General features: G+C 41.1%; 1 protein-coding gene and 2 non-coding genes across 3 annotated transcripts in view; 2 read left to right on the plus strand and 1 right to left on the minus strand.

Annotated features, from left to right (window-relative positions):
- The first annotated feature begins 1,689 nt into the window (after positions 1-1,689).
- On the plus strand, positions 1,690-1,763 carry trnat-agu (transfer RNA threonine (anticodon AGU)). The gene has a single exon. It is a non-coding gene; the product is annotated as a tRNA-Thr (tRNA).
- A 238-nt stretch (positions 1,764-2,001) lies between these two features.
- On the minus strand, positions 2,002-2,083 carry trnas-uga (transfer RNA serine (anticodon UGA)). The gene has a single exon. It is a non-coding gene; the product is annotated as a tRNA-Ser (tRNA).
- A 5,972-nt stretch (positions 2,084-8,055) lies between these two features.
- Positions 8,056-26,331, plus strand: part of zanl (zonadhesin, like) — an 83,285-nt gene continuing 65,009 nt past the window's right edge. Inside the window, 22 exon segments of the mRNA XM_080294900.1 lie at positions 8,056-8,059; positions 8,399-8,548; positions 8,675-8,940; positions 11,244-11,328; positions 11,860-12,030; positions 12,130-12,227; positions 12,318-12,396; positions 12,511-12,882; positions 12,990-13,183; positions 14,052-14,193; positions 18,792-19,036; positions 21,058-21,206; positions 21,674-21,811; positions 21,889-22,027; positions 22,227-22,368; positions 22,769-22,965; positions 23,154-23,292; positions 23,796-23,912; positions 24,187-24,311; positions 24,748-24,893; positions 25,335-25,478; positions 25,608-25,715. Coding sequence (XP_080151026.1) covers positions 8,056-8,059; positions 8,399-8,548; positions 8,675-8,940; positions 11,244-11,328; positions 11,860-12,030; positions 12,130-12,227; positions 12,318-12,396; positions 12,511-12,882; positions 12,990-13,183; positions 14,052-14,193; positions 18,792-19,036; positions 21,058-21,206; positions 21,674-21,811; positions 21,889-22,027; positions 22,227-22,368; positions 22,769-22,965; positions 23,154-23,292; positions 23,796-23,912; positions 24,187-24,311; positions 24,748-24,893; positions 25,335-25,478; positions 25,608-25,715 — 3,350 coding nt within the window.

Here is a 26,331-nt window from a genome sequence, read left to right on the forward strand (position 1 = left end):
ATAACAAGCATAACAAAAAAAGAAAAAACCCACCAACAACAAAACGAAAGGAAAAAACCCCCAAAAGAGAACAAAACAAAAGCTTTATAACGTAGCCTCACTCAGTTCACTTCAGTCTCAGGAAGTACAGTAATGGTGACAACCAGTAAAAGAAATGATTTCCAGGTTTTGTTAAATTTCCTAATAGAACTTCCATTCAACTTTTAAATACCCTTTGAGCCACAAGTAAACCAGCAGTCTTTGTCAAAGGGTGTGACACTGGCGACATGTTTTACCATCAAGCACAAAATTGCTGTACTCAAAGAGACCTTGTCTAATCTTGTCCTTGTCTAATCAACGCGATAACACTGATATGGCCGTTGTTAGCAAAAGTTAAAGTGCCACCTAGTGGCAACTGGAAATGTCACGTTTGGATTTTTAATGCACTGCTCCTCACATGTTGATCCCATCCACCTGAAATCTAGTGTGGGTACATATCAGACGCTTCATTGTGAAAATTGTGAGATTTCACTGAAAGGCATGCCGAGTTACCAGGGAGCAGGAAGTAGCTTTAGAGGGGCTTGGAAAGCTCAAAAACTCATGAATCTTAGCATACTCCTCTAATGTGCAGCTTTCCACTTCTGTAGCTGTTATGCACGAATCTTAACAGTGATTTTTGCACATCAGGTCATCTTGCATATTAAGCTCATGGCTCCTTTGCATTTTGTTTTCTTTCTGTCAACCCTTAACCTATCCGGCATTTGTGTGTGGCAGCAAAGAGAAATGCTTTTTCTTCTTGTACATATGACAATAAACGCTTTGAATATTGAATCTAAAGACCTTGATTATGCTAAACTGAGAAGCTTTTGGGGTTTCGTGAAACGGCGTGGTCATGACAGCATGCCGAGTTTCGATCATTCACCATGAAGCATGAAATGCTGTAGCTCATTGACTAGCCTCTATCAAGCTTGACAGGCATGGTGACAGTCCCACCCCGAACAGATTGATATGCTATTTGTCAGCAGTAGTTGTAGTGCCACCTAGTGGGAAAAGAAAATATGCAAATAGGTATAATTATCAATCTTAATGAAAATTTACTTTGCAGTTCCACACACGATATGCATCAGTGTGACATTTTGGTCAATTGTTATCCTCCATTGCCACCTAGTGGGCTTAGAAGGTGCTCAGCAGGGCTCGACCGCATCGGGGTGCAGCTCTCGCATGGCTGCCTGCAGTGCCCCACTTGATTACTTGCTGTTTCTCCCCGATGCTACTAAATAACAATATATTAAGTTTATATTAACTTGTAATACATTTCATTATGATATTGTGACTAATATAGACAACTTTTAAATAAATATTTTCTTTTCATATCAGGCGTGTATAGCCCTTCCATCCATTTTCTTCCATGTATCCTAACTAATGGTTGAAAACTCATTTAAAGCCGATCTTCAGCGAATTCAAGTTCTAGTTAGCTCTCTCCAGAAGTCGGTGACCAGGTTAGCGCCCCATCTCCGTACATCCCTGGCTCAGTTTGAATACGTCTTTATCATAAGTCCTCCTCATGTTTACTAGAGTTCCTCTTGACTCAGCGCTATGTTAAGGATTGACACATGTTTGGATCCGGCCGGTCTTCACAAAGTTTCGTTTTAAAATTTTCCGGGTAAGTCTACATCTTTAACGCAAAAATAGCACGGCTGCGGAGTAGGTGGCGCCGTGGCTTAGTTGGTTAAAGCGCCTGTCTAGTAAACAGGAGATCCTGGGTTCGAATCCCAGCGGTGCCTTTTTATGGAAACACATAATTTACTGCCAATTGTTGGAATAATTGTGAAGTACTTTTAATATCCGTATAACATAGACTATCGGACTGACATTTAATCAATGACTCAAATGGGCTCATAGTCTTTTTTCGTTTTAGATAGCGTAATATTTTTATTTCATAGATAACCATCTTTAGATTCCAAGAATAGAGTCAGTAAATTTACATTTTTCTATGAATAAAAGTAGTGAAAGGAAAGCACACGCTGCGAGCAGGGTTCGAACCTGCGCGGGAAGATCCCATTGGATTTCAAGTCCAACGCCTTAACCACTCGGCCATCGCAGCTAAGCCACTACATGGTGGGTATTGTTTTGATAAGTGAGTAAGTCGTATAAGTCGAATAAGTGGGAAAAAAGTGGGCATGTGTTTTGTTTTTCCTTTTCCAGAATTCTGAGAAAAATGTCAGAAGACTTTAGTATCACACATTAATCTCAGAATTCTGACTTTAATCTCAGAATTCTGGAAAAGAAAAAAAAAAGATGTGCCCACCCTCACTAGTTATGTTTCTGATTGAGGCAGTATCACTTATAATGGAGATGTCAGGAATAGACACGGTTGTGGCACTGATTCACTCTTTAGCACTATGGTCACCCCGGTGTGTTGGCCAGAACACCACTTAAGGCCAAGTTGTCCCAGAGTATAGAAGAAGGAGCTTGAGGTTTGGTTTGAGGCACTTTATTCTCAAAGCTCAGTTCCTGTGGCTGTAATCACACGGGTGTGTGTGTGATTTTTTATCATTCACGCACACATCACATCCCACAGGAATCAGTGCATCCCCACCGGACTAACACCGCTCGTCCGACACTAAAACTGCCCACCTTACTAACTGGATGATGTCACCAGACGGTGGGCTGGCTCAAACTGACAGAAGAAGAAGGATTTTCTCCTTCCAAATCGAGTTAAAACTGAGGTTATTGTACTCTGCCGTAGATGTGCCTTAAAAATGTGAAAGCTTAACTTTATCTTATCTTATATCTCAGAAATGTGGTATGAAACCAGATACTTGTCTTCCAGTAACATTGAGAGGAATCGAGGAGTTGTTATTGACTAGAATATGTCCTTCAAACCACAGATTAAAAAAAAATTCTGTGTAGTGTTTTGAAAAAAGTTTTTTAAAACTGCAATTTGAGTGTAAAGCAGGACTTGTGCTTGTAGTTTAGCAGGATTGGTTCTGGGGGTTGGTGGATCAGTTACATGTTGTAGTCATTGTGTCTGAAGTACAAGTAATTGTGTGTAAACAATTGGGGGAAACTGTAACAGGCTGTACTAAAAACTCCCTGAAAAGCCTTCAGTTAATCCAAAATGCTGCAGCAAGAGTCCCGACAGGGACTAGAAAGAGAGAGCAGATTTCTCCTGTATTGGCTTCCCTTTGTTGGCTTCCTGTTAAATCCAGAACCAAATTTAAAATCGTTCTTCTCACACACGAGGTCTTGAATAGCCCCATCTTATCTTAAAGGCCTCATATAGAGCACTTTGCACTCCATCCACATGTCAAAGGAAAAGTGTTTCGTTGTTGCTACCCTACTGTATGTGTTGTTAATTTCATTTACACATAAGCAGCTGAAACTGATTAACAACCCTGTCTGCTACTTCACTGACCAGACCAAGAACCCAGAACTTGAACTGACTTGATGCCATACTGTCATTACAAAGTGTTGCTTTAATCTTTTGAGCAGTATAGTATCTAAAACTTGTCACTTGTTTAAGACCGACAGGCAATTATTCATTGTCACATCTACACTTACAGCTTATTTAGAATAACCACCTAACCAAAGAAGCATATAGATCACGCTCCACAGAAAGGGCACAGCTACTTTAGAACAGAATATTTCTGCATTCAGGCGACTCACTACCACAGCACCCAGATCTCATGTGAAACACTTGGTTCTTACTTGGTGTAAAAAAATTTAACTTCTGGTTGCAGTGTGTGATTTTAAACCACACCCCTGAGAAACACACTATGGTCACAATGGCAACCAACACAAAGGTCCTTACTTTGAACGACTTCACTCACGTCTCAGTATCTTTATTGGACTAGAACTTTCATGCACACCCATAGCTGATTCATGTTGATGATTTTATATTTTAATGATTCAAGCTAAGCCACCATCCACAGATCATCTGTGTTTAAAGGTTATTTTTCTATATGATGCGTTCACAAGTAAACATAGAAGCTTGTCCGTTGATTTTAAAAAGATCTCATTTGAAAACGACGTACAGAGCTATTATTAAATTAGGTTTATATGCTGTCCAGTACAATGGATGCAATGTTTTACTTGTAAGATTCACTGCAAGGTAGAAAACTTATGTAACACTTTTTAGGGCATAGTGTGATAGCTCTGCATTCATCAAACCAGCAGGAAACTCAAGTCAGAGCTGAATCAGTTTAAAACAAGGATGTTACCTCAATTTTAACATTTTATACCTAATTCGGAATTATTATTATAATGTTGCTGCTGAGCATGTTTGCTATTTGCCTCATTTAATTTATCTTATTTCATAATTTATTCAAGAAATATCAGGAAAATGTTTTGTCTATGTGGGTCATAAAAGCCCAAACCCATTTTCACTGTCAGGAAAACGATGGGAGAGTCCCTGTTGAAACTTTAACAGGAACTTTCTTCCGTGTGTAAAAGGACAGTGACACCTGTATCACCTTGGGTTCTTATGGGTTTAGAACTAAGGAAACAAGGAAGTAGTCCGGGGACCAAGATATAAGAAAAGATAAAGATAATGTTCTGGACATTAACATAGTGCAGTAATATGAGAGAGAATCAGCTGCATCTACGATGACATTCAAGCTCCTGTATCATTTTGTGCATCGTCCTGTATCTTTATTGTTTAATCTCTTCTGTCCAATTCTTGTCATTGACATGAAATATGAGAGCTAGTATTCTGAATTGTTGAGATAAAGTCATTGCTAAGTTGATTGTTTCTGGGTGTGGCCATCATATTTTATTTTATACGTGTTTTATTACAAATTTCTCTTTGGTTTTTCCCTACTCTCAGATCTCTGATATGATACCACACAAATTCTCAAAAAAGATGATTAGATGATTCTTCATATCAGAAATGTCATTTAGGTTGTCATCTAATGTTGTGTCCACTCTTAATAATTTTAAGTGGAGCATGGGATTCAATTTTCCATAACTAAAACCAGCAGAACTTCGAGACTTATTTATGCAATCGTGCCAAAGGACTGTTTTTCTAGAGCTTTTAAAGTGAAGGGCCACCACCGCTACCTAAAAACCTTTGCAAAAACTTAATGAGCTTAATTGTGAAAGCAGAAAGAGTGTCTGTCTTCAAATCTGAACTGAGATGAGATGATGATGAGATGAGAGCCTTTATTTGTCAGTTGCAGGTCTTTTACCCACAACCGAGATGACAGACCTTGCCGACCATACATACAATACACAAACATCACATTGGGGAGACGGGTCAGGCTAGGTAGCGAGGAAAAAAACATTGAAATGTGTAACACTGAAGGATAATAGAGGAATGCACAGGTATCAACACACCATAGCACAATAAACACAGACAGCAACATGGGAAAGAGTTCCAGTGTGTACATCTGATCTGGGGCCGCTGCAATCTTCGACTGCGCCTCCAACTGACCCGATGTCCACATCAGAGGGGAGGTAAGCGTTGGAGGTGGCGTTGGATCCGGGGTAGGGAGGGTGATGCGTCAGTGAGGGCTTATCAGTATCAGTATATCTATGTGTGTGCGTGTCCATAGTTCAGCTGAGACAGTGTCCTTCGCCCTGCCAGGCTAAGTAAACAGTCTTCCAGCCAACCCAGGTGGCCTTGCATGGAATGGGAAGGAACAGACTCAACACAGTCGTTATCAGGGTGTTGATGTTCAGCTCCGGTCTTGCAGCTGGCGCCGAGAGGGGATCCGCATAAGTGATGGTATTTTTTACTTTAGTGCGAACAGCTCATATGAATTTCAAAGCAGTTCTACAGTCCAACACTGGTCTCTCAATCTCCCGTTGGAGAGCCGCGAGCTTCGCCATAGTTGCGTTCTGTGATGTTGTCATTTCTTGTGCTCAAGGAGCCGATTTCTGAGAACTCACGGCAGTGTGCCTCCCCGAGATGTCATCCAATTTTGCGCCCAGAGATGTTATTCCGAGTGAGCCCTTCCGAGATGTATCCAGTCTGCAGTCAGAGGTCTTATTCTGAGTATTCACAGCAGCCGTAGCCTCTCCAAGATCTTATCCGTGCTGCGCTCAATGAGCCCATTTTGAGAAACTCACGCCTCTCCCATCGTTTCAATCCCAGCGGGCAGCCTTGTGGGGGTTTGAACAGCCGGTTCCGCTTCCTTAATTCTTCGATAAGTCAGGGCCAAGCCAGCTCCGATCAGCCAGAACCCTGTTACCATGGTTCCGAATAGGTAGCACTCAGGCTCACCCCAGCCCAAACTTCTCGTTGAGAAAGGGGTGTCAATTGCAATCCATAATTCCTCTTTTAGGTTTTAGAGAACAGACTGTGAGAGAATGTAAGCAGGGAAGATAAGGGAGAGGAGAAAAAGTGTGTCCGCCAAAGAAGAAAAGCTGGGAGCTTGTTTCACAGAAGGCGTCTGAAAACTGAAGGTTTTGCTTCCTTATCTACTTTTAAATACCTGAGGAGCAACAAGTAATTCTGAAATCTGAGAGAGAAGTGCTCTTTTGGTTCTTTAAGAGTTCTTTAAGATATGATGATAATACATGCATGAACTAGTTTTTCAGTGTCACTCTGAGACAGGGTCGTTCTAGTTTTTCTGGTGTGAAACATTTCTAAGATACCTGAATGTAGAAGTAGTGTGTACTGTTCATGCTGATGCACAGATATAAAATGTAGGTATATCAGATAAAGAAAAGGAATAGGAAATGCTGATGTGAGGTTTCGTATTTGCTGCAGTATGAGCTGTCCTCACAACATGATTCCTTGAAGCTTACTGGTTGAGAGTCCATGCAGTAGTCGGTCCACATCGTGTTAACGGTCCATCCGTAAGTTGGTGGTAAAGAAGAACAAATATGTGAACGCAAGTGGCCTTCCTAGAATCACTGTCAATATACATTACAAGCTAAAAAGGTGTGTCCCTCTGATCAAAGTTTCATGTTTATTACACAATAAGCTTGATAATTTCTTAAGTTCTTTTTTATAATATGATGTTTGAGGAACATCCCCACCCTGCTCGTGAACTCCTGAGGTCAAAAGGCACACATGCACACACGTATCCAGTCACGCCTAACGGGACCACACCCTCTCCCTATCATTCACAGTTACTCATTTACTCATTTTGATACACAATATACAGCAGTTCAGCATCCACACCACCTACTCAATTTATCCATCCTGGTTTCCACCCAGCATGCCCCTGACTCATCCCCAGCCTATAAAAAGTCCTGTACTCTGTGTCTCTGTCTTCTTGCACTGGTATCTCAAAGTTAGCCATGGAAATATTAAAGTTTTTAATTTTCTTATTGTGGATGTGTGATTCCAGAGCAGGACAGTTACAGTACAGGTGAGTTCTTAATGCATAACAACTATATAATCAGTTAAGTTGCTAATTATTCATATAGCTGGATCCTTCTAATAAGTTATGACTTTATCGAGCATGAACGCGTTCTTTTCTGGTTGTTCTCAATAGCTGCCTTCTTTAATAATTGCTTTAAGTGATCAGTAAGCCTAGAAAAGCACTATGCCACTATGACTCTTATGTATAAAAATGTAAGGCTTAAATCACAAATATATGTCATTATTAGACCTTTTTTTTTGTTAAGAATTGGGAATTTATTTAGTTATTTATTTCTACCTTTAACTTGACTTTCAGTTTCTTTGGATAACTAGGCCTTCTTTGGAATATGGAATGAGTAAAGTGCTTCTTAAATGGACAAAACGACGAGTTTCCTACTTCACAAATGACTGTCACGGCCCATCCATGTTCATGTGCTCATGTGTTTTTTGTAATTTGGCGAATTGTATCGCAGTAGTTGCACTTAATTAATTAACTCTAATGATGTAAGCCACCACATGAATAACAGAGACACAGAGAATTCTGTTTGAAGCACATTTACTTTATGCACTTTGGCCTGTCTTCCACCATCAATGTGTTCCTTGGAGAGTCTTTTTTCTTCTTTTCAATGTCCTGCGCAGTTTTAACCAGACTCTAACCTGCATCTTTCTCTTGTTTGCAGTGCGCAGAATGAGCAGACAGAAGATGGTATGTTGGTTTTTTTTATCATCTACGACATGTTCAAGACATATAAAGTGCACTTATGGGTAACATACTATCACAGAGATGTGACATTACTGCAACGCTGTATCCAACACAGTCCCTGTGTTGGATTTGAACCTTAACTCTTTACAGCTCCTTATCTTAAGTAATGATAATAATGTCCGGCCTAAACGTACAGAAAAATAAACAGTTGTCTCTCATTGTCGAATCAGTTTAATGTCTGTTACTGGGATGTTAACTGTCAGTAACGATTAGGCATAGCTTGAAACCTGACACTAATAAACAGATGCTTGTTTGCATTTAAACACTTGAACTAGTCTATCATAGAGAATTCTTCATGAACATGTTTGGCCTTGTGTTCCGTCTGTAATGTGTTTCTACAGCCGTAGTGGTGACTTCATGCGACTTTAACCAAGACAGTGGCCCATTCTGCGATTTCATCCAGGATAGCACAGACAGCAGTGACTGGACCCGGCACAGAGGTCCAACTCCCACAACTGGCACTGGTCCCAGTGGAGACTACCCTGATGGAGGTTTGCATGCTTTATTAAAAACACGTTTATTCCGTACTATTGTCGTGATTGTACTGAATGGGATTAATTAAGAGTTCGAGGGTGTAAACAAATAAACATGTTTCGTCTGTGTCCTTCTTTCTGCAGAGGGATACTACATCTATCACGAGGGGGACAATGTGTCTAATGGACAGAAAGCTCGCTTGCTGAGCCCCCCCATCACCTCATCAGCCTCTGAGATCTGTGTTCAGTTCAACTACTACATGTACGGGATTGACAATGCCAATAATTTGAGAATTCTGGCAAAATTACCCAGTAGTGAGGCAGAGGTGTGGAAGAGGACTGGAATCCAGAGTCCAAACTGGTTGACCGGCTCTGTTACCGTATCGAAAGCGAGCAGCCAGAGCATTACCGTGAGTGTTACCAGATCACTTTAACAACTTTAAACAGCATCAACAGTAGCAACAGGAGCTTGGGACTTTAGCTATGAAGTGAAGTCATTCAGACACTAAACTCTCATCAGACATTAGTAAGTGACATTAATAAGGTGAAGGAAGCTGCTTTAAACAGCTTTGCAAATATAGAAATCCTTCTGTATTATTATCCTCTAATTTTATTAAGGAACTAATTTAAAGTTTCATTTTGTCGCTGATAATTGAGAACAATTTTTCTACATGCCAAATGAATACACGCAATAAGCAATATTTAGCATTACAAAACAGATAGTCGAAGGTAATAATAGTCAACACACGTAAAGATTATTTTACAGCTGCTTTTATGTCTTTGTAATTGCAACAACAGCTGTAAAACAACCATTCAAAATGCTGAACGAGACAAGAACAGACAGATATGTGCTGAGGCCCATGATAACGCTCTGCTCTTTAAAACATGTTCATAAAGTTTCGGACTGTCACACCCTCAACAGTATTCTGAAGGAGTTGCTTAACGTCTAGTGTATCATATTTGATACATACAGTTTTTGGCACTTCCACATCATCAGTGTGAATTTTCCCCCTGAAAAACCTAAATAAATTGCACAATACCTTTTTTAGCAATAAAAAAAAACAGATAAGCAAATACAAATTAAATGTCATATACAGAAATTGAAATGTGATTTATTTTTTAAAAACTTAAACAAAAGGAGGTTAAATAAACACTATTTTCAAAGAATTACAATTTTCTGGCAATGATTTCATGATTCAGGCTTTAAAGGGTTAAAGTAACAGCTGTGCTGTTTCTTACATTTTTTGCACAGTGCTTATCATGTAACAGCTTACCCAGTGCTGTTCAGAACCACACTGTCTGTTATACGCTTCACTTTTGGTGAAGTGAAAGCTCAGGAGGAGGAATTTGAAACGAGTCAGGAAACTCAATAATTAAAGATTGTTTGCAGGTTATTATGTAAAATCAATATATAACACACACAGTGTGTTCTAGCAGACACTTCTGGTCATGTATGTGTGTCGGTTACATCGCAGTATTTAACAACATGAAATCAAAGTACTTACATGCAGGACTAAGGTCGTAGCTTTATGGTCTGAACTATGATACCTTTGTGTCTCATTAGTCTGATACTTCTTCACCTTTTCTAAGAATCCTTTGGTGCCTCTTCTGTCTGTCACACTTCTCATCTCTCACCTCTTTCTTCTCTTGTTCATAAGAGGCCAAATCCTTAAAAACGTTTTGTTTTCATGACTAAATGAAAAAGCTTCAAATATTTAAGAGTCCAGCCACTACCACATGTCAAAGACATGTCCTGTAACCAGTTTTTACTGTCTCAGTTTCTTTATTTTTGAAACACATCCTTATGAGTACATTAAAGTGTAACGGCAGAATGCTGCTGGAATGACACACAGCGGCGGCTTCCTCTGTGTGTCTATTTCTGGAGGAGTGGAATGATTCTTATCATCTTTCACATTTTATTGTTTGGCCAACTCGTCCACTTTGTCACGTGTAGACATGATTTTCTGCTTCCTAAAAGTTAGCTGTAAAAATATTTTCAGGGCCCAAACATCAATGTGCTGAAAAACTGATGAAGCACACAAAGTTATTCATCACTGACACTTGTACTGTTTATGTTGAGGTTGAGCTGACATGAAAACTTTTTGTTCACTTGCCCGCCAGACTTTTATTGGGCAACTAATCTCACTTGCAAATGTTTCCTTCCATCTCTAAAAGCATCAGAGCAATTGTCATTTTGATCAGAAAATGATGTTTAGATAAACTGACTATAGCTTTAAAAATTACTGTTAAAATATGATTGTTATTTATTATAAATTAATTAAAATTACTAGCAAATGGTGCAGATGGCCCCGCCCCTCCCTGAGCCTGGTTCTGCCGGAGGTTAAAAGGGAGTTTTTCCTTCCCACTGTCACCAAAAGTGCTTGCTCATAGGGGTCATATGATTGTTGGGTTTTTCTCTGAATGTATTATTGTAGCCTTACAATATAAAAGCGCCTTGAGGCGACTGTTGTTGTGATTTGGCGCTGTATAAATAAACTGAATTGAATTGAATTGGATTACTTGGGTATCTGGAATAAAAGAAAATAAACCCTTAAGTCTTTTACACCCCCCCAGTTTGTTTCTGCTCCTACCGCTTAGATGGAAATCAAGGCTTTATTGAAGAAAAACTCTTTCTTTAAGTTACTGTGTATATTATGTATATAAATCTCTAGCTTTTTTTGTGTAGGGTGATATTTTCTTTGCATGTCTACAGATCGTCTTTGAGGCTCAGAGAGGCTTATCTTCTTCTTGTGATTCAGCTTTGGACAACATCGTCATCACTGAAGGAGCATGTCCCTGTGAGTTCACACACATGCACATAAAGACACAGACACACACACACACACACACACACACACACACACACACACACACACACACAATCACATTTTGAGCTGATATATAAATGTTTTGTTCACAGCTTGTATTTTTGGCTGTGATTTTGACACTTCCGGTGACCTCTGTGGATGGACAACTCAAACTGAGGATCCCAATATGTTTGGCTTCAGTCAGTGGACAGGAGAAACTGAAACTGAAGGCACTGGACCTGATGATGACTTTTCAAAACCTGGTCGTAAGTGATTTTTCTTTGTGAGGTCTAAATGGAAGTGAATGTTTTACCAAGACTGGCTCTATTTTCCTCTTGCAATATTTGCAAAACATAGAACGCTGCTTTCTGGCCTGATTAAGCACTAACTGACACTATTGTGGTACTGACAATAAATCAGAAATATAATAACAATTCTACTAATAATTTACAATTATTACTACTAGTAGTAGTAATATTATTTGCATTGTTATTATTATGCTTTTAACCCTTACACATGTAGTTGGATCCTATCTGTTGTTGGATTCCTTCGAGGCTATACCTGGAGTCAGTGCTCAGATCACAAGTCCTTTAACAACTCCCTCCTCCTCTGCATGTCTCGAGCTTACCTTCCATTACTACCTGTATGGCACTAGTACTACTATGCAGATCAGTGTCCACACGATCACCACAGGTAAAAGAAAAAAAGGGTGCACTATCATAATAGAAGAATGTTTGACCAAAAGCTAGAAAAGAGGAAAATCATTTTTTGAATTGTTTTTCTCTTTACCAGATGAAACCCTCGGACCTGCTCTCTTCACTGTAACGGGGAACCAGGGACAAGGCTGGAAGCCGGCAAACGTCCGCTTTCTGGGAAATAATGCTATTAAGGTAAATAGTAGAACACCACAAGTCTCTTTATGTGTGTATTCCTGTGTGTGCACAGGCTTCACATCATATGCACATTTATATGCATTTCAGTTTGCAATTGTGGGTACCTATGGAGAAACGCCTCAGACAGATATTGCTATCGATGCTGTTTGTATCATGACCTGCACAGGTGAGAGATCAACCCAAGACGTTTAATTTGCCTTCTTGCACATTCAGAACCTTCAGAAATATGGATCAGTTGTGTCGGTGTTTACATGAGAAACTATATCTGTTTCATTTATAGGTCAGCCTGTTACACCCAAACCACCAACTGCTGCTCCAACTACACCTAAAACAACAACACCCAAACCACCAACTGCTGCTCCAACTACACCTAAAACAACAACACCCAAACCACCAACTGCTGCTCCAACTACACCTAAAACAACAACACCCAAACCACCAACTGCTGCTCCAACTACACCTAAAACAACAACACCCAAACCACCAACTGCTGCTCCAACTACACCTAAAACAACAACACCCAAACCACCAACTCCTGAACAAACTACACCTAAAACAACAACACCCAAACCACCAACTCCTGAACAAACTACACCTAAAACAACAACACCCAAACCACCAACTCCTGAACAAACTACATCTAAACCACCAAGTAAGACTTGTTTTTATCAGATATTTCCATTAATACTTCATTCCAGAAGTCCAGAAGTTCTTTCATTCATGCTCCTTTTTATTTTCCATCTTATTCTTTCTATCCAGACCCCTGTCCTCCTAACGCAGAGTATATAGAGTGCGGTCCAGCTTGTATACCCACCTGTATGGAACCCTCCACCAATTGCTCCGGCTCCTGTATCAGTGGCTGCTTCTGCAAACCAGGCTTTGTTTTTAAGGGACGGCGTTGCATACCACTGGAGAGTTGTGGCTGTTTAGACGATGAGAATAACTATTATGAGGTCAGATGTCCTATTTACATATACTACATAAATTCCCGGTCAGTAAACACAGATATACAGTCAACCTCTGCCTATTCAGTATTTGTTGATTTTTCTGTGGAATGTAACTCTAAATTATTGGCAGAAAATTTGCCTATTTGTGGATTTTTTGATAAAGCATATCTAAAATATTCATTAGTTATTTTCATCAGGGTGATTTCATGTTTGAACTATTAAAACAGGCAGTTATAAGCGTTTTTAGAGGGCGTTCTTAAGTATTCCCAGAGTGATTGTGGTCCCTAACCACAATCGGGGGTCGACTGTAGTAACAAAATAGCAAGCATAAGTTATATTTCAGGTCCCTCTTCTGTGAAACCAGCCCTCAGTTTAGATTTGCAAAACAGACGCCCTCTCTGCTTTTAGGATTATGCTTACAATTTTTTGATAAAGCTCATACTTAGGGTAGAAGCAGGTGACCCTAAAATAGTTAGTTATACTGCAATAGGTCAAGGCTACTAAGGCGTTCGTATGATAGACTGAATGTCTCTTCTTTGCTTAACTCTTTTCACTTTTTGTGTTTATTTATAAAACACTTTTCATCTCATCATTACTTATCTGGCTGTGTTCCATAGTGTGTCTTTTTTCTTATTTGCCTTTATTTCTCTTTTTCTCAACTCCAACCAGTCACAGCGGATGGCTACTCCTCACTGTGCCTGGTTTGGCAGGGATTTCTTCCTGTCAAAAGGGAGTTTTTCCTTCTGACTGTTGTGAGAAATAAAATAAATCTAGAGGCCACTACTGTTGTTAAATAACTAAAAATGGAATGAATTGAATAATATGTAATTATACACCACGCTTTCTTAGTTTTGATTGTGTTAATTCTTTTCAGCCTGGTGAGATCGTATTTGGAGATGGCTGCTCAAAGCTGTGTCGCTGTGCAGGGAACTACACTTTGGAATGTGTTGATAACTCCTGTGACCCCACTGAAGAGTGTCGGGAAGTTAATGGTGTAGCAGGCTGTTATCCTAAAGGTAATAATGGTTGGCAACAAAAAATTTGTCTTGAAACTACAACATGCATCTTAAAATGTGTAATTTTAATAGATGAATATGCAATGGATGGTCTAGTCACATCTAAAGAGAAAAATATTTTAAAGTAGTCACGTCCACAACTACCACTCCACTGTTCAAAGATTGTTGATATAATACTCCAGAGGTTGATTCTGTTCATCTGGACGTAGCGTTTTTGTGGGAGAAATGTTTTGTCACTCATCCAAGTGACTTCTTCAGTCTCAGCTGACTGCAGGTTTCTCCAATCTCATAAACAGTACATTTGCATAATGACTGAAACCAGCCCGCAGAAGGAACAATGGGCTGGGAGGTCAGTTCCTTAATCTAAGGAGCCTGGAAAGAAAAAGCATCTGGACTTCTTTAAGTTGCTTGAAGACATTTCACCTCTCATCTGAGAAGCTTCTTCAGTTATAGCGTCAAATGGTGGAGAGTCCCAGATTTAAACCCTGTGGGAGTAACCCCACTGAGAGGGCCAAAGGACCCCTAATGATCCTCTAAATAATCGCATGTCAGATGGCCCAGGATGTGAGTGGGCGTTGAGGCGTCTGGGAAGGAAAAACAAAACTGGATTATAGATGGCAGACAGTTGGTGTCGTAAACCACCGCTTCTGTTCAAAGATGGTCGCTCACAGTGGACAAATGGCTTATTTTATTCCTCTTTCAAACCATCTGTCTTCTCTGTCCAAAATGTGAACATTGGCATCCTCGAAAGAGTGACCTTTGTCCTTTAGACGCAGTTGGACAGCCGAGTCTTGTCCTGTGGAGGTGGCTTTTCTATGTTGTGCCATACGTTTGTGAAGTGGCTGTTTGGTCTCTCCAATGTAGAGGTCTGGGCATTCCTCGCTACACTGTACAGCATACACCACATTGTTAAGTTTGTGTTTAGGAGTTTTGTCTTTAGGATGAACCAGTTTTGGTCTGAGTGTGTTGCTGGGTCTGAAAGAAGCTTCTCAGATGAGAGGTGAAATGTCTGTAAGCAACTTAAAGAAGTCCAGACGCTTTTCTTTCCAAGCTCCTTAGACTACGATGACCTGGATGACTGAGAACCTTCACAGTTAGTTCCTTGATCTTAATTATGCAAATTCTCATGACCATTGATCAACAACCACTGATCAATAACCATGAGTCCCATTCACAGAGAGTTGGGGAATGGCTGCAATCACAGCATTGTAAGATGGTGACAGATGTACCCTTAGGCCCCCTCCTCGATTCAGAGATGGTCTTTCCCTTTTCACGTAAATTTTCACGTTCCTCCCTGTCCAGGATGTTACATCCTCATCATTGAAAGAGTGTCACTGGCCTGTAGGTGTAAATAGACTGCAGAGTCCTGGCCTGACGAGGTGGCTCTTCTGTGTTGTAGCCAGAGGTTGTTTGGTTTCCCTGATGTATAAATCCTGACAATCCTACTGGCACTTAACAGCGTACACTATGTTACTCTATTTGTGTCGGGGGACCCGATCCTTGGGGTGGACCCATTTTTGGCGCAGCGTGTTTTGGGGTTTAAAAGCCACAGAGACCCGGTGTTTAGAAAAAATGCATCTAGACTGCTTCGATACTCCTGACATACTCCTGACATGTACGGGATAGCTATAGGTCACTATATAGTCAGCGGTTGTCCTTCTCTCCTGGAGCTTTCTTTAGGTGGCTTTTCTTTAGGTGGTAGTAGGAGGACGCAATGTGCAGACACTCAGAGGCGGAACGTAAACTGAAAAGGGTAACAAAACTAGGAATACAAAATACACTTACACAGATAGAAAACGCAGCTAGATAAGGGTAGATCGCAACGCGGACACAGAGAAACACAGGGCTTAAATACACGGAGGGAGGAATCAGGGAATGGGTAATAGGAGGGAAACACAGCTGAGGAAAACCAGGCCTAACGAGACAAAGGAAGCACAACCAGATGCATTTACATGGACTTTCAAAGTAACACAGGAAACATAACACAGACTGAACTTACAGACACAGACTCATAGGCAAGCACTACAGAGGGAACAGAGACGTGGAACCAGGGCAGACACAGACACTGACTGGACACGGGGATATAGCAGGCAGGGGAGACAGCAACTAAGGTTTACACAGAGACATAAACCATAAGACAGAACTCTAACAAAGAAAACAAAGACTAGAAATGATAAATAATATAATAAACTCAAAACCTTGGGTCAACGACCCAGGCATCCTAACATAGGCAGCCGTTGTCCTTCTCTCCTGGATCGGCTGGAGCTTTCTTTTGGCGCCTTACCAGCTTTGACAAAAGTCCAGCTGGGATAATCACATTTACTCAGGGCCTTCTTGATGTGATGTTCTTCTGCCTCCCTGGCCGCTGTGTCTGTGGGGATGGTGTTCGCTCTGTGTTGTAGCGTCCTGATTAGGGATGGGTATCATTTAGGTTTTATCCGATACCGGTGCCAAACCAGTACTTCTGAAACGGTGCCGGTGCTTAAACGGTGCTCGAACCAGTGCTTAAAGAATGGAGAACAAAATCTTTGTCCAAAAACCTCTCATGTTTTTATTTTTTGCAGTCTCTTTTTTTCTGCAAAATGATAACCAAGTTAGCCTTTTCTGTTGATACAACATGAAGGGAGTATCTGCCATCAAACAAGAAGACGGCCGCATGTAACACCGACAGTGTTTGCTAGTTCACCTTATGTGCATTAATTTAATAATGTGGTTAGCCTACTCAACGTGAATTACATACGAACAACAGTAAGCTACTCACCCAGAGAAGAATGGCTGCTGCCGCCACCATCATCATTTTTGCTACACTGGCAGGGCTAGGGCCAGGACTCTCCTCTTCGGGGATGTTGCTAACTCCGGGTCAATAACAGGCACCACATCCGCAGTAAATGTGCTTGGTGCGAGGTCTTGCAGCAAGCTATCAAATACAGTGCATTTCTCAGCTTTTAAAAAAACGCTATGCATCGCCAAGTGTTTCATCAGATTCAAGGTGTTACCTCCTTTGCACAGTATCACCTCAAAGCACTTGTTGCAGGCTGCTGAGTTTGCATCTTTTGCTGTGAAGTACAGCCAGACTTTTGACCGCTTCGCCTTGGGCATCCTCGGAAACGTAAAATGATTGGCTAGAATCTAAAGTGTATCACAGCTCAGGAAAAAAAAGCACCGAAATAAAGCACCGAAATGTGCGCTGCTTTTCGGTCTGGTTATCAGAATCAGAATCAGAATCAGAATACTTTATTGATCCCTGGGGGAAATTATTTTTTGTTACAGTGCTCCATTTTAAACCAACATTAAGACAAGACAGACAATACACTAACTAAGAATAGTACAATATATACATATATATACATACATACATACATACATAAGTCACTCATAAATAAATAGTTGGAAAAGAAACATGTGTAGTTGTAGCAGCAAACAGTGTGTTAAGTGGATGCGTTGTACAGGGAGATGGCCACAGGCAGGAATGATTTCCTGTGTCGTTCAGTGGTGCTTTTCGGTAATCTCAGTCTCTCACTGAACGAGCTCCTGTGACTGACCAGCATGTCATGGAGTGGGTGGGAGGTGTTATCCAACATTGTCTTTATCTTGGACAGCATCCGCCTCTCCGACACCACCTTGAGGGAGTCCAGCTCCATCCCCACAACATTGCTGGCCTTACGGATTAGTTTATTAAGTCTGTTGGCATCTGCGACCCTCAGCCTGCTCCCCCAGCATGCAACAGCATAGAGGATCGCACTGGCCACAACAGACTCATAGAAAATCCTCAGCATTTTCTGGCAGATGTTGAAGGACCTCAGTCGCCTCAAAAAATAGAGACGACTCTGGCCCTTCCTGTAAAGTGCTGTTGTGTTTGCAGCCCAGTCCAGTTTATTGTCAATGTGTACTCCAAGGTATTTATAGTCCTCCACAATGTCAACACTGACCCCCTGAATTGAAACAGGGGTCAAGTGTTTATGTCATACCGTTTATGTCAGAACCCATCCCTAATTGGGAGTGGACCTAAGGGGGCCGTGGACCCCCTAATGTTCCTCTCCATTATCACATGAGCCACGGTTAGAAAACAGGTGTGGGTCACAATCAGCACAGGTTTCGGGTGAATCCATTGTGAGACCTAGCCTCAACCTATCATGTGACTTACTGAGGTGAAATGACCCAGTATGTGAATGGGTGTTAAGGCGTCTGGGAAGGATCTCAAAACTGCATTATAGATGGCAGACAGTCGGTGTCGTAAACCTGTCCCTCTGTTGAAAGATGGTCATTCACAGTGGACAAATGGCTTATTTTATTCCTCTTTCAAACCATCTGTCTTCTCTGTCCAAAATGTGGACATTGGCATCCTCTTAGGGACACTCCCAATAGGGCTTAAAAGTCTGTGACTGTCCACCAGTTGCTCTTAGAACTGAAGAAGCTGAAGAGGTGAAATGTCTTAAAGAAAAGTCCAGACACTTTTCTTTCCAAGGTTCTTAGACTACGATGACCTGGATGGCTGAGAACCTTCACGGAAAAATCTGCCTTAAATTCTTGATTACATCAATACATTACATTCGTATCAAAATGCCAATATACCATTTATCTCTTGTTATTTTCTTTAGGTACATCCACGTGCGTTGCATCTGGCGATCCACACTACACCAGCTTTGACAAACGCAAATATGACTTCATGGGCAACTGCAGCTATCTGATGTCTAGTCCATGCAATGACACAACTGTGCCCTACTTTGAGGTCCATACTGACAATGAAAACCGGTATAACAGGCCGACCATCTCCTATGTGAATGCCGTACATGTATACGCACAGATGATAAAGATCTCCATTCTCAAAGGTGGCACTGTGCAGGTAAGAAATAAGAGAAGGAAGGAAAACAAATCACGCTATCACGTTATCAGGCACTACTGCATTACAAACAAACATCATTCTGTGGTACAAATCACTGCACATGCTCAGGAACACTTCTGAAAACCACTGCAATTGACCATGGAAAGAAACTTGCACTTACACTTACCACTTTGCACATGTTCAGGAGTTGAGTGATCACATTTGTTGATCACTCAACTGGCACTGGTTTCGCTAGCTACCAGTGCTAGCTAGCGAAACCTGGCTAGCACTGGTAGCTAGCCAGGTTTCGCTAGCTACCTGGTTTTGCTAGCCAGGTTTCGCTAGCTACCAGTGCCATCGGAATGACAATAGTTCAATAGTCTGATCTTGATCCTAACATTCAGGGACGTCGAGTTCCAAATAGGTTAGAGATAGGTCCTTCTCTCACCCCAACCAGTCGCAGCAGATGGCCGCCCCTCCCTGAGCCTGGTTCTGCCGCAGGTTTCTTCCTGTTAAAAGTCGCCTTTGTCGCCAAAGTGCTTGCTCATAGGGGGGTCATATGATTGTTGGGTTTGTTCTCTGTATGCATTATTATAGGGTCTACCTTCAAATATAAAGCACCTTGAGGTTACTGTTGTTGTGATTGGGCACTATATAAATAAAATTGAATTAAATTGAGTAGAACTGGAAACATCGGAAGACTTCGGCCGCCTTCCCTACTCTGAAGTCGCATCCTTGTCTGATGCCAGTATTAATCTTGAAGAAATCCATTGAGAAATCGTCTCTCCGGACGCAGCAGCAGGAGTTGGAGTAGAGACCACAAAAGGCATCTACAAACTTGCTGGGGGACTTCATATTGAAGTTAGATAGCCCTTAGAGTCAGCCGGTGGACGCTGTCAAAAGCCGTCTCAAAGTCGATGAAATTAATAGAAATCTTCTTTTGGTATTACGATGTTTGTTCAATGATCATGCGGAGGGTGAATATTTGGTTGACTCAGGACTGGCCACTCCGAAAGCCAGTCTGCTCTTCTCCCAGTCATTCGCCCACTGCACATCGTAGCAAACTCAAAAGAATGAGGAAAAACACTTTCCCGGGTACCAACAGCAATGTGATGCCCTGCCAGTTGTTACAGTCGCCCAAATCACCTTCCTTCCGAAGTTTGATGATGATGACTGTAATTGAGCATTTCAGGGAGGATCTCGTCCAGGCCAGCAGCCTTTCCACTCTTGAGGAATCGGATCGCTTTCTTGACTTCGGCGTGTGTTTGACTCAACGTTGGTCTTGCTCAGCTAGGGTGAGCGGGACTCGTCCATTTTTCTCTTGGATTTGGACGCAGCAGCCACCGCGAGCCCCAGTTAGATCTCGTACAATGCGACATAAGGTTCAGGTATCGTTCGGCTGCTTCTTGGGCTTCCATGCCTTTGGTTTCGATCCACTCTCACTTGTCACACCGGCAGCTGCATTTGACCTGTCCGACAAGGTCTTAGTATGCGGCCGTGGCCCTCTTATGCTGCTCTGCAGGAGCATGCGGGTCAAAGGCCAGCTGGTCCTGAACCAACTTCACCAAACAACTTTGAACTACAAGGCTTTTGACAGCGTCCACCGGTTGGGGACTGGCAACGGTGGAGTTGATGTAAAGAAAACAAACATATAATAAGATCCAGAAAGGCTTCCATACCACATCACCAAAAACAACTACACCCAAACCAAGAACTCCTGGGCCAATTACACCCAGACCCAAACAAACAATTCAAGGACCGGTTGTGATTTTGTTGCGTTAATGTAACACAGCTATAAATGTGCCCATGTGCCAATTGTTATTGAAATGGGTTAGAGTGGAATCAAGTTGAAAATAATCAATTATTATGTTGTTCTTCTTTTTTTTTTATGTCATAATCTGTTGCTCAGCCATCATTGGCATGATGAGGGAACGTTTCTTTTCAGTTACAGATAGTAATGTTGTGACATGAGTAATTCAAAAATGAAAATGTTGGCTAATAATTGACCAGATTTGATGTACTCTGCCTATTTTCCCATACAGGTTAATGGGACCAATGTCAATCTGCCACTGTCCCCGGCCCCTGGTATTTCTGTGTTCAAGTCAGGAAAACACTACACTGTCTCCATGAACTTTGGTGTGACGGTTCGCTATGATGGAAACTCCTTCATGGACATTAAAGTAATCGAAGAGTGAGTGAAGACCAAATTCATGGTTTCCTTATAAAGTGGTGTTTTAATCACAAGTTCACCAGTCCAGAAATCTACATCCATACTGATACAACTAAAACTATAACACATATTCATATACTGAACATGAATCCTTTATCTGTAAGGAGTAGTAAGGTGATAAAGGCAGAGATTAATGACACAGCTAGGATATTTTATTTAAACAATGTAGCAGGGGCAACACAAACAGCTCCCTCAAAATTTCAAGATAAAATCACACAAAACTTCTAATTTCCTGACTAGTTAATTCTATGCTGATGCTATCAAACGCATCAAATGTACATGTCTGATCTTTTAGTCTTACTAATGTGTGGGGTTTAGTCTACTGCTGAAAAGAAACTTGGCTGCAATTAAAACACGTTGTAGTTCTGGCTGACTTGTTAGTCTTTCTTGCATAAGACTCTAACACAATCATTTTCTGCAATCTGCAGCTATCAGAACAAGCTGTGTGGCCTGTGTGGCAACTATGATGGAGATACCAAAGATGACTTCCGCAAACCAGATGGAAGCTTAGCTGAAAATGCCAATGACTTTGGACACAGTTGGAACATGAATCCAGAGTGAGTATTGCAGAGATGCAAGTGTAAAGAAACATTTACCATTGACAAAAGACAAATGTTCTTAAGATGATGGTCTGTCTTGACAGATGTAATGAGAAACCCAACACTACGATCCCTGGGTGCAATGAAGAAGAACAGGAACTGTATGAAAGCTCTGGATATTGTGGCATTCTGCTGGACAAAAATGGACCTTTTGCTGTGTGCCATCCCAAAGTCAACCCCAATGTATGTTCATGTAGAGGATAGTGCACATATAATGAACAAATGTGGAACCAGTCCTTATTCTGAGCTTGTTGTATTTGTGTATGTGTGTGTGCATTCAGGGTGAAAATGTGATATTAGTAATAGTGGAATAATTTGAATATGTGGTTTTAGATGGTCACACAATATAAAGCATTGTAACAAAGTGATTGTTTGTTCTCAGAATTACTTCAGGGACTGTGTCTTTGACTTGTGTGAGCTGGATGGTGCCAAGCCCATTTTGTGTGAAGCCATTGAAGCCTATGTCAATGAATGCCAAGATCGTGGGGTCAACCTTGGACCATGGAGGAATGAAACCTTCTGCCGTGAGTATTGGAAGGACAAATGATTTAATTTAGTAGTAAAATATCTTTAGGTATATCATTAGGTAAAAATCAGCTTGGCTGAGTAGTTGGGAGAAAATAACACAAAGAAGTTTATGTCAGTTTTGACTTGTGGAAGAGTACTTCATACGGGCTTCCTACTCACTAAAGTTAACCGAGGGAGTGCTGCTTTAGCATACCTAGTTGGGCAGACAACATATGCCAAGAGGCTGCAGGAGACTGGGTTACCACCAAACTCAAACAATCTAGTTACACGGAAGACAACACAGCTGGAAGTGCCAAAGACGTATCTCTTTTCTTGTGAAAAGCTGTCATTTTATATTTTAACCAGCACATACTTTTGTTTCCTATCACTAACTTCAACCTCTTGTGGTCTGCTTAGCACTGAGCTGTCCCCCAAACAGCCACTACGAACCTTGTGCAGATCCTTGTCAGGAAACATGCTTTGGAAAACCCCCCTCCTGCTCTGGTCCCTGCTCTGAGTCCTGTGTGTGTGATCCCAGCTATGTCCTGAGTGCTGGCAAGTGCGTTAAGGAGAACATGTGTGGCTGCAACCACACGAACGGCCAGTATTATGAGGTATGGTGAAGTGGGTCTGATAGGCCGGCAGTGAATCATTTGGTCCTTTGTATTTCAAGTCAGGTCACTTGCAGTCTCTTTATGTCCTCTCTAAAACAACATTTTCATACATACATGCATAAAATGATCTACAAAGAATCATCTGTGCCTGCTATGCTTAATTGTCAATTTTGTTGTCTGTTTGTCAGCCTGGAGAGGAGTTTTTTGAGGAAGACTGCAAGCGAAAATGTTGGTGTGGTGCAGCTGGAATTACCTGTGAAGCCTCTGAATGCCCCCCAATGCATGAATGTAAACTTCAGGATGGAGAGCTGGGCTGCTATCCTACGAGTATGTTTGTAATGTTCACACCTAAAAAAACACAGCAAAGCTGTAGCCATTATATTCTAAGTAGGTTTCCAGATCTCATGGGTTGGACTGCCAACCTGAAAAGTTTTGCAACTGTGTTTGACGTGATGCTGTAGACTTTGTCAAAGTTCTCAAACTAGCATTTTCTATCCCTGCTCTAATATACATAATTAGATTGAGTAATGGAAGATAGAGAAGCACAAACCACAGGTGTCTTTTACTTTCAATAACAGTGAAATATTTATGTGTGTGTTGCTGTTATGTTTCTTTTGCTCTCTTCTGTACAGTTTGTCTATAACAACACTATAACATCACAGAGTTGCAGAAAATTTTTGTCTAGTCAGGAAAGGATATATTCCTTGCATCTATTTTAATGCCAGTACAAGTCCAAAGCAGCAGTGAACTGCACTGTTATTAGGTAATTGTTCTACAGTGGCTTCATCTGTGTTTCAGTCTGATGTTCCTGATGTTTTTCCCTCTCTCAGGTTTTCAGGATTGTGTAGTTTCTGGGGATCCACACTACAACACCTTTGACAAGAAGTACTACAGCTTCATGGGAACCTGTACTTACACACTGGCCAGAAGCTGTAGGAACAGCACAGGTACACACTATTTTGAGACATTTATTCATTAAGATGTTTGGGTTTCATTGCACCTGTTCTAGTCTTGCCACACCACACACACAAATGAAAGTTTAAATGAGCTAAATTTACTCATTTATTATTTTCATCGCAAAGCATCACAGATGTTGTTTTCATTCACGTTTGCTGCAAAGAGAAGACACTGAATGTCAGTGGTGGTTTGTATGTTAATGCCAATGTTCACCTTTAATATAAACACACAATATTCCTGATTGTCGTGGTCTTCCCTGTGCAGGCCCTTGGTTCTCTGTGGAGGCAAAGAATGAAGAGAGAGGAGTTGCAGGAGTGTCATACCTGAGGAAGCTATATGTGACAGTGGATGGAATTACTGTGACCCTGATGAAGAGCAGTAGAACACTGGTCAGTATGTGAATGAATTACTATCTCTTATATTTCCCATCTTTAAGTAAAATGTGTGCCAGCAGACATCCCACACAGTAGTTGTATCATCACCATGTATGTCTTATGTCTACACATAACTGACATTTTAGCAAAGAACTCAAATTATATCTTTAGTTACTTTGTTGTTAACAACATGTAAAAAAAACAAAACAGATTTTTCCCATTTTGTCAGTTGAATCTATGCCAAAGATAACACAGTGTGATAGGCATAAAGCAATGTCTTTCTTGCTTGTTAAAACTATACAAAGTCTGTTTTTGCCTGATATACTGCACATTGCACACTCTTTGTACTTTTATACTCCCTGACCTGTCCACCAATTAGACGTTTACACAGTCTGTTTAACATCTTTATATTCTTATGTTCTTAACATCTTTTTCTTCATCACTGAATCAGGTGAACGGAGTACGGGTGGCTCTGCCCCACTCCCCCTCTCCTCTCATGTCTATTAGTCTTGCTGGTCAGTTCATCACGCTTCAAACATCCTTTGGCTTGAGGGTGCGTTGGGATGGAAACCATTATGCCCAGATCTCAGTTCCCAGGTTAGTATAAATATTGGTTTGAACTATTTTGATATTGTAGAACTTCTTTTTATTTGCTTCACACATTCATACAATACACCTGACCACTGTCTCCATTGCTCCATCATTCTTTTTTTGATGACCACTTTCCTCCGATGCAACCATAACCTAACGATCTGAAGAAACTCTGATAGATAACGATCTAAACTGCTGAACATCACCAGTTGTTTTATGTATGTTGTGAAAACAAAGCAGTCCATTTGTGTGCATATTGTGGACTTATGCAACTTTTAATATATACTAACGATGCCCTGGTTTATTGTATCAGGGATCTTTGCATTCTCTTCATTTGTTTCTAGAATTACAATAAAAGGCCAAGCAACACCTTATTAAACATTGCAAATATTCTTAAGCTTGTCTTATTTTAATCCTACATATCCTACCTTGACTTTGTTCTACCAGCTCCTACTATGACCAAATGTGTGGCCTTTGTGGTGACTATGATGGGAACCCAGACAATGACTTCACTAAACCAGATGGCACTGTGGCAGGAAATAGTAATGACTTTGGGAACAGCTGGCAGACCAAAGACGATGAAGATGACTCGTGAGTTCCAACATATCTATCTTTCTGTCTTTTGGATTTCTTCTGGTTATGTCTTTCGTTACCTTGATGTCGGACTCTTTCTGACAAACTGAAGAGGATGTAACTGTGTTTTGTATTTGTGTTGACCAGATGTACCCCAGGAACAAAGCCTGATCCAGACTGTGACCCCAATTTGGAAGCTGAAGTTGTAAAACCAGAGAAATGTGGTAAAATTACAGACCCTACTGGACCCTTCCGGTAAGAATTCACAACCCCTCCACTTTTGGTTATCGACTTGGTTAAACTGATGGGATTCCTGGGATTTTACAACGTTTTTTTCCTGACCTTATAAAATCATGAAATAGATGGCAGCATGCCTGGTAATCACCCAACTGACCTGTAAAATATGAATAAATATTTTCAATACTATTACTGTAATGCTGTAATGAACCCTTCTGGCACTGGGATGCCAGTTTCGTTCTTTGTCCCTCATTCTCAAACGCAGCAGCAAGTTTTTACCAATGACTTGCCAGTTTATCTCTATCTATCGTTGCAAAACACCTGGAATACCAGGTTCTTTCTATAACCCTCCTTTGCAAATGCAACAGTGAGCTTTTGGCACCAGGATGCCAAGTTATTATTCCTCATTTGCAAATGCATCAACAAGGTTTTCTACCCAGGAGATTCCAGTTTCCCTTCCCCTCTATCCCTCCCTCGCACAATGCAGCAGCATGCTTCTTGGCACTAGGATGTCAGGCTTTCTTTCTCTATCCCTCCTTCACAAATGCAGGAGCAAGCTTTTAGCACCGGGTTGCCAGTTCCTCTTCTGTCCCTCCCTTTTTCACAAAAATGCAGCAGCATGTGTTTTGGCACA

The sequence above is a fragment of the Astatotilapia calliptera genome, chromosome 3 (assembly GCF_964374335.1).
Source record: "Astatotilapia calliptera chromosome 3, fAstCal68.1, whole genome shotgun sequence".
NCBI classification, from domain to species: Eukaryota; Metazoa; Chordata; class Actinopteri; order Cichliformes; family Cichlidae; genus Astatotilapia; species Astatotilapia calliptera.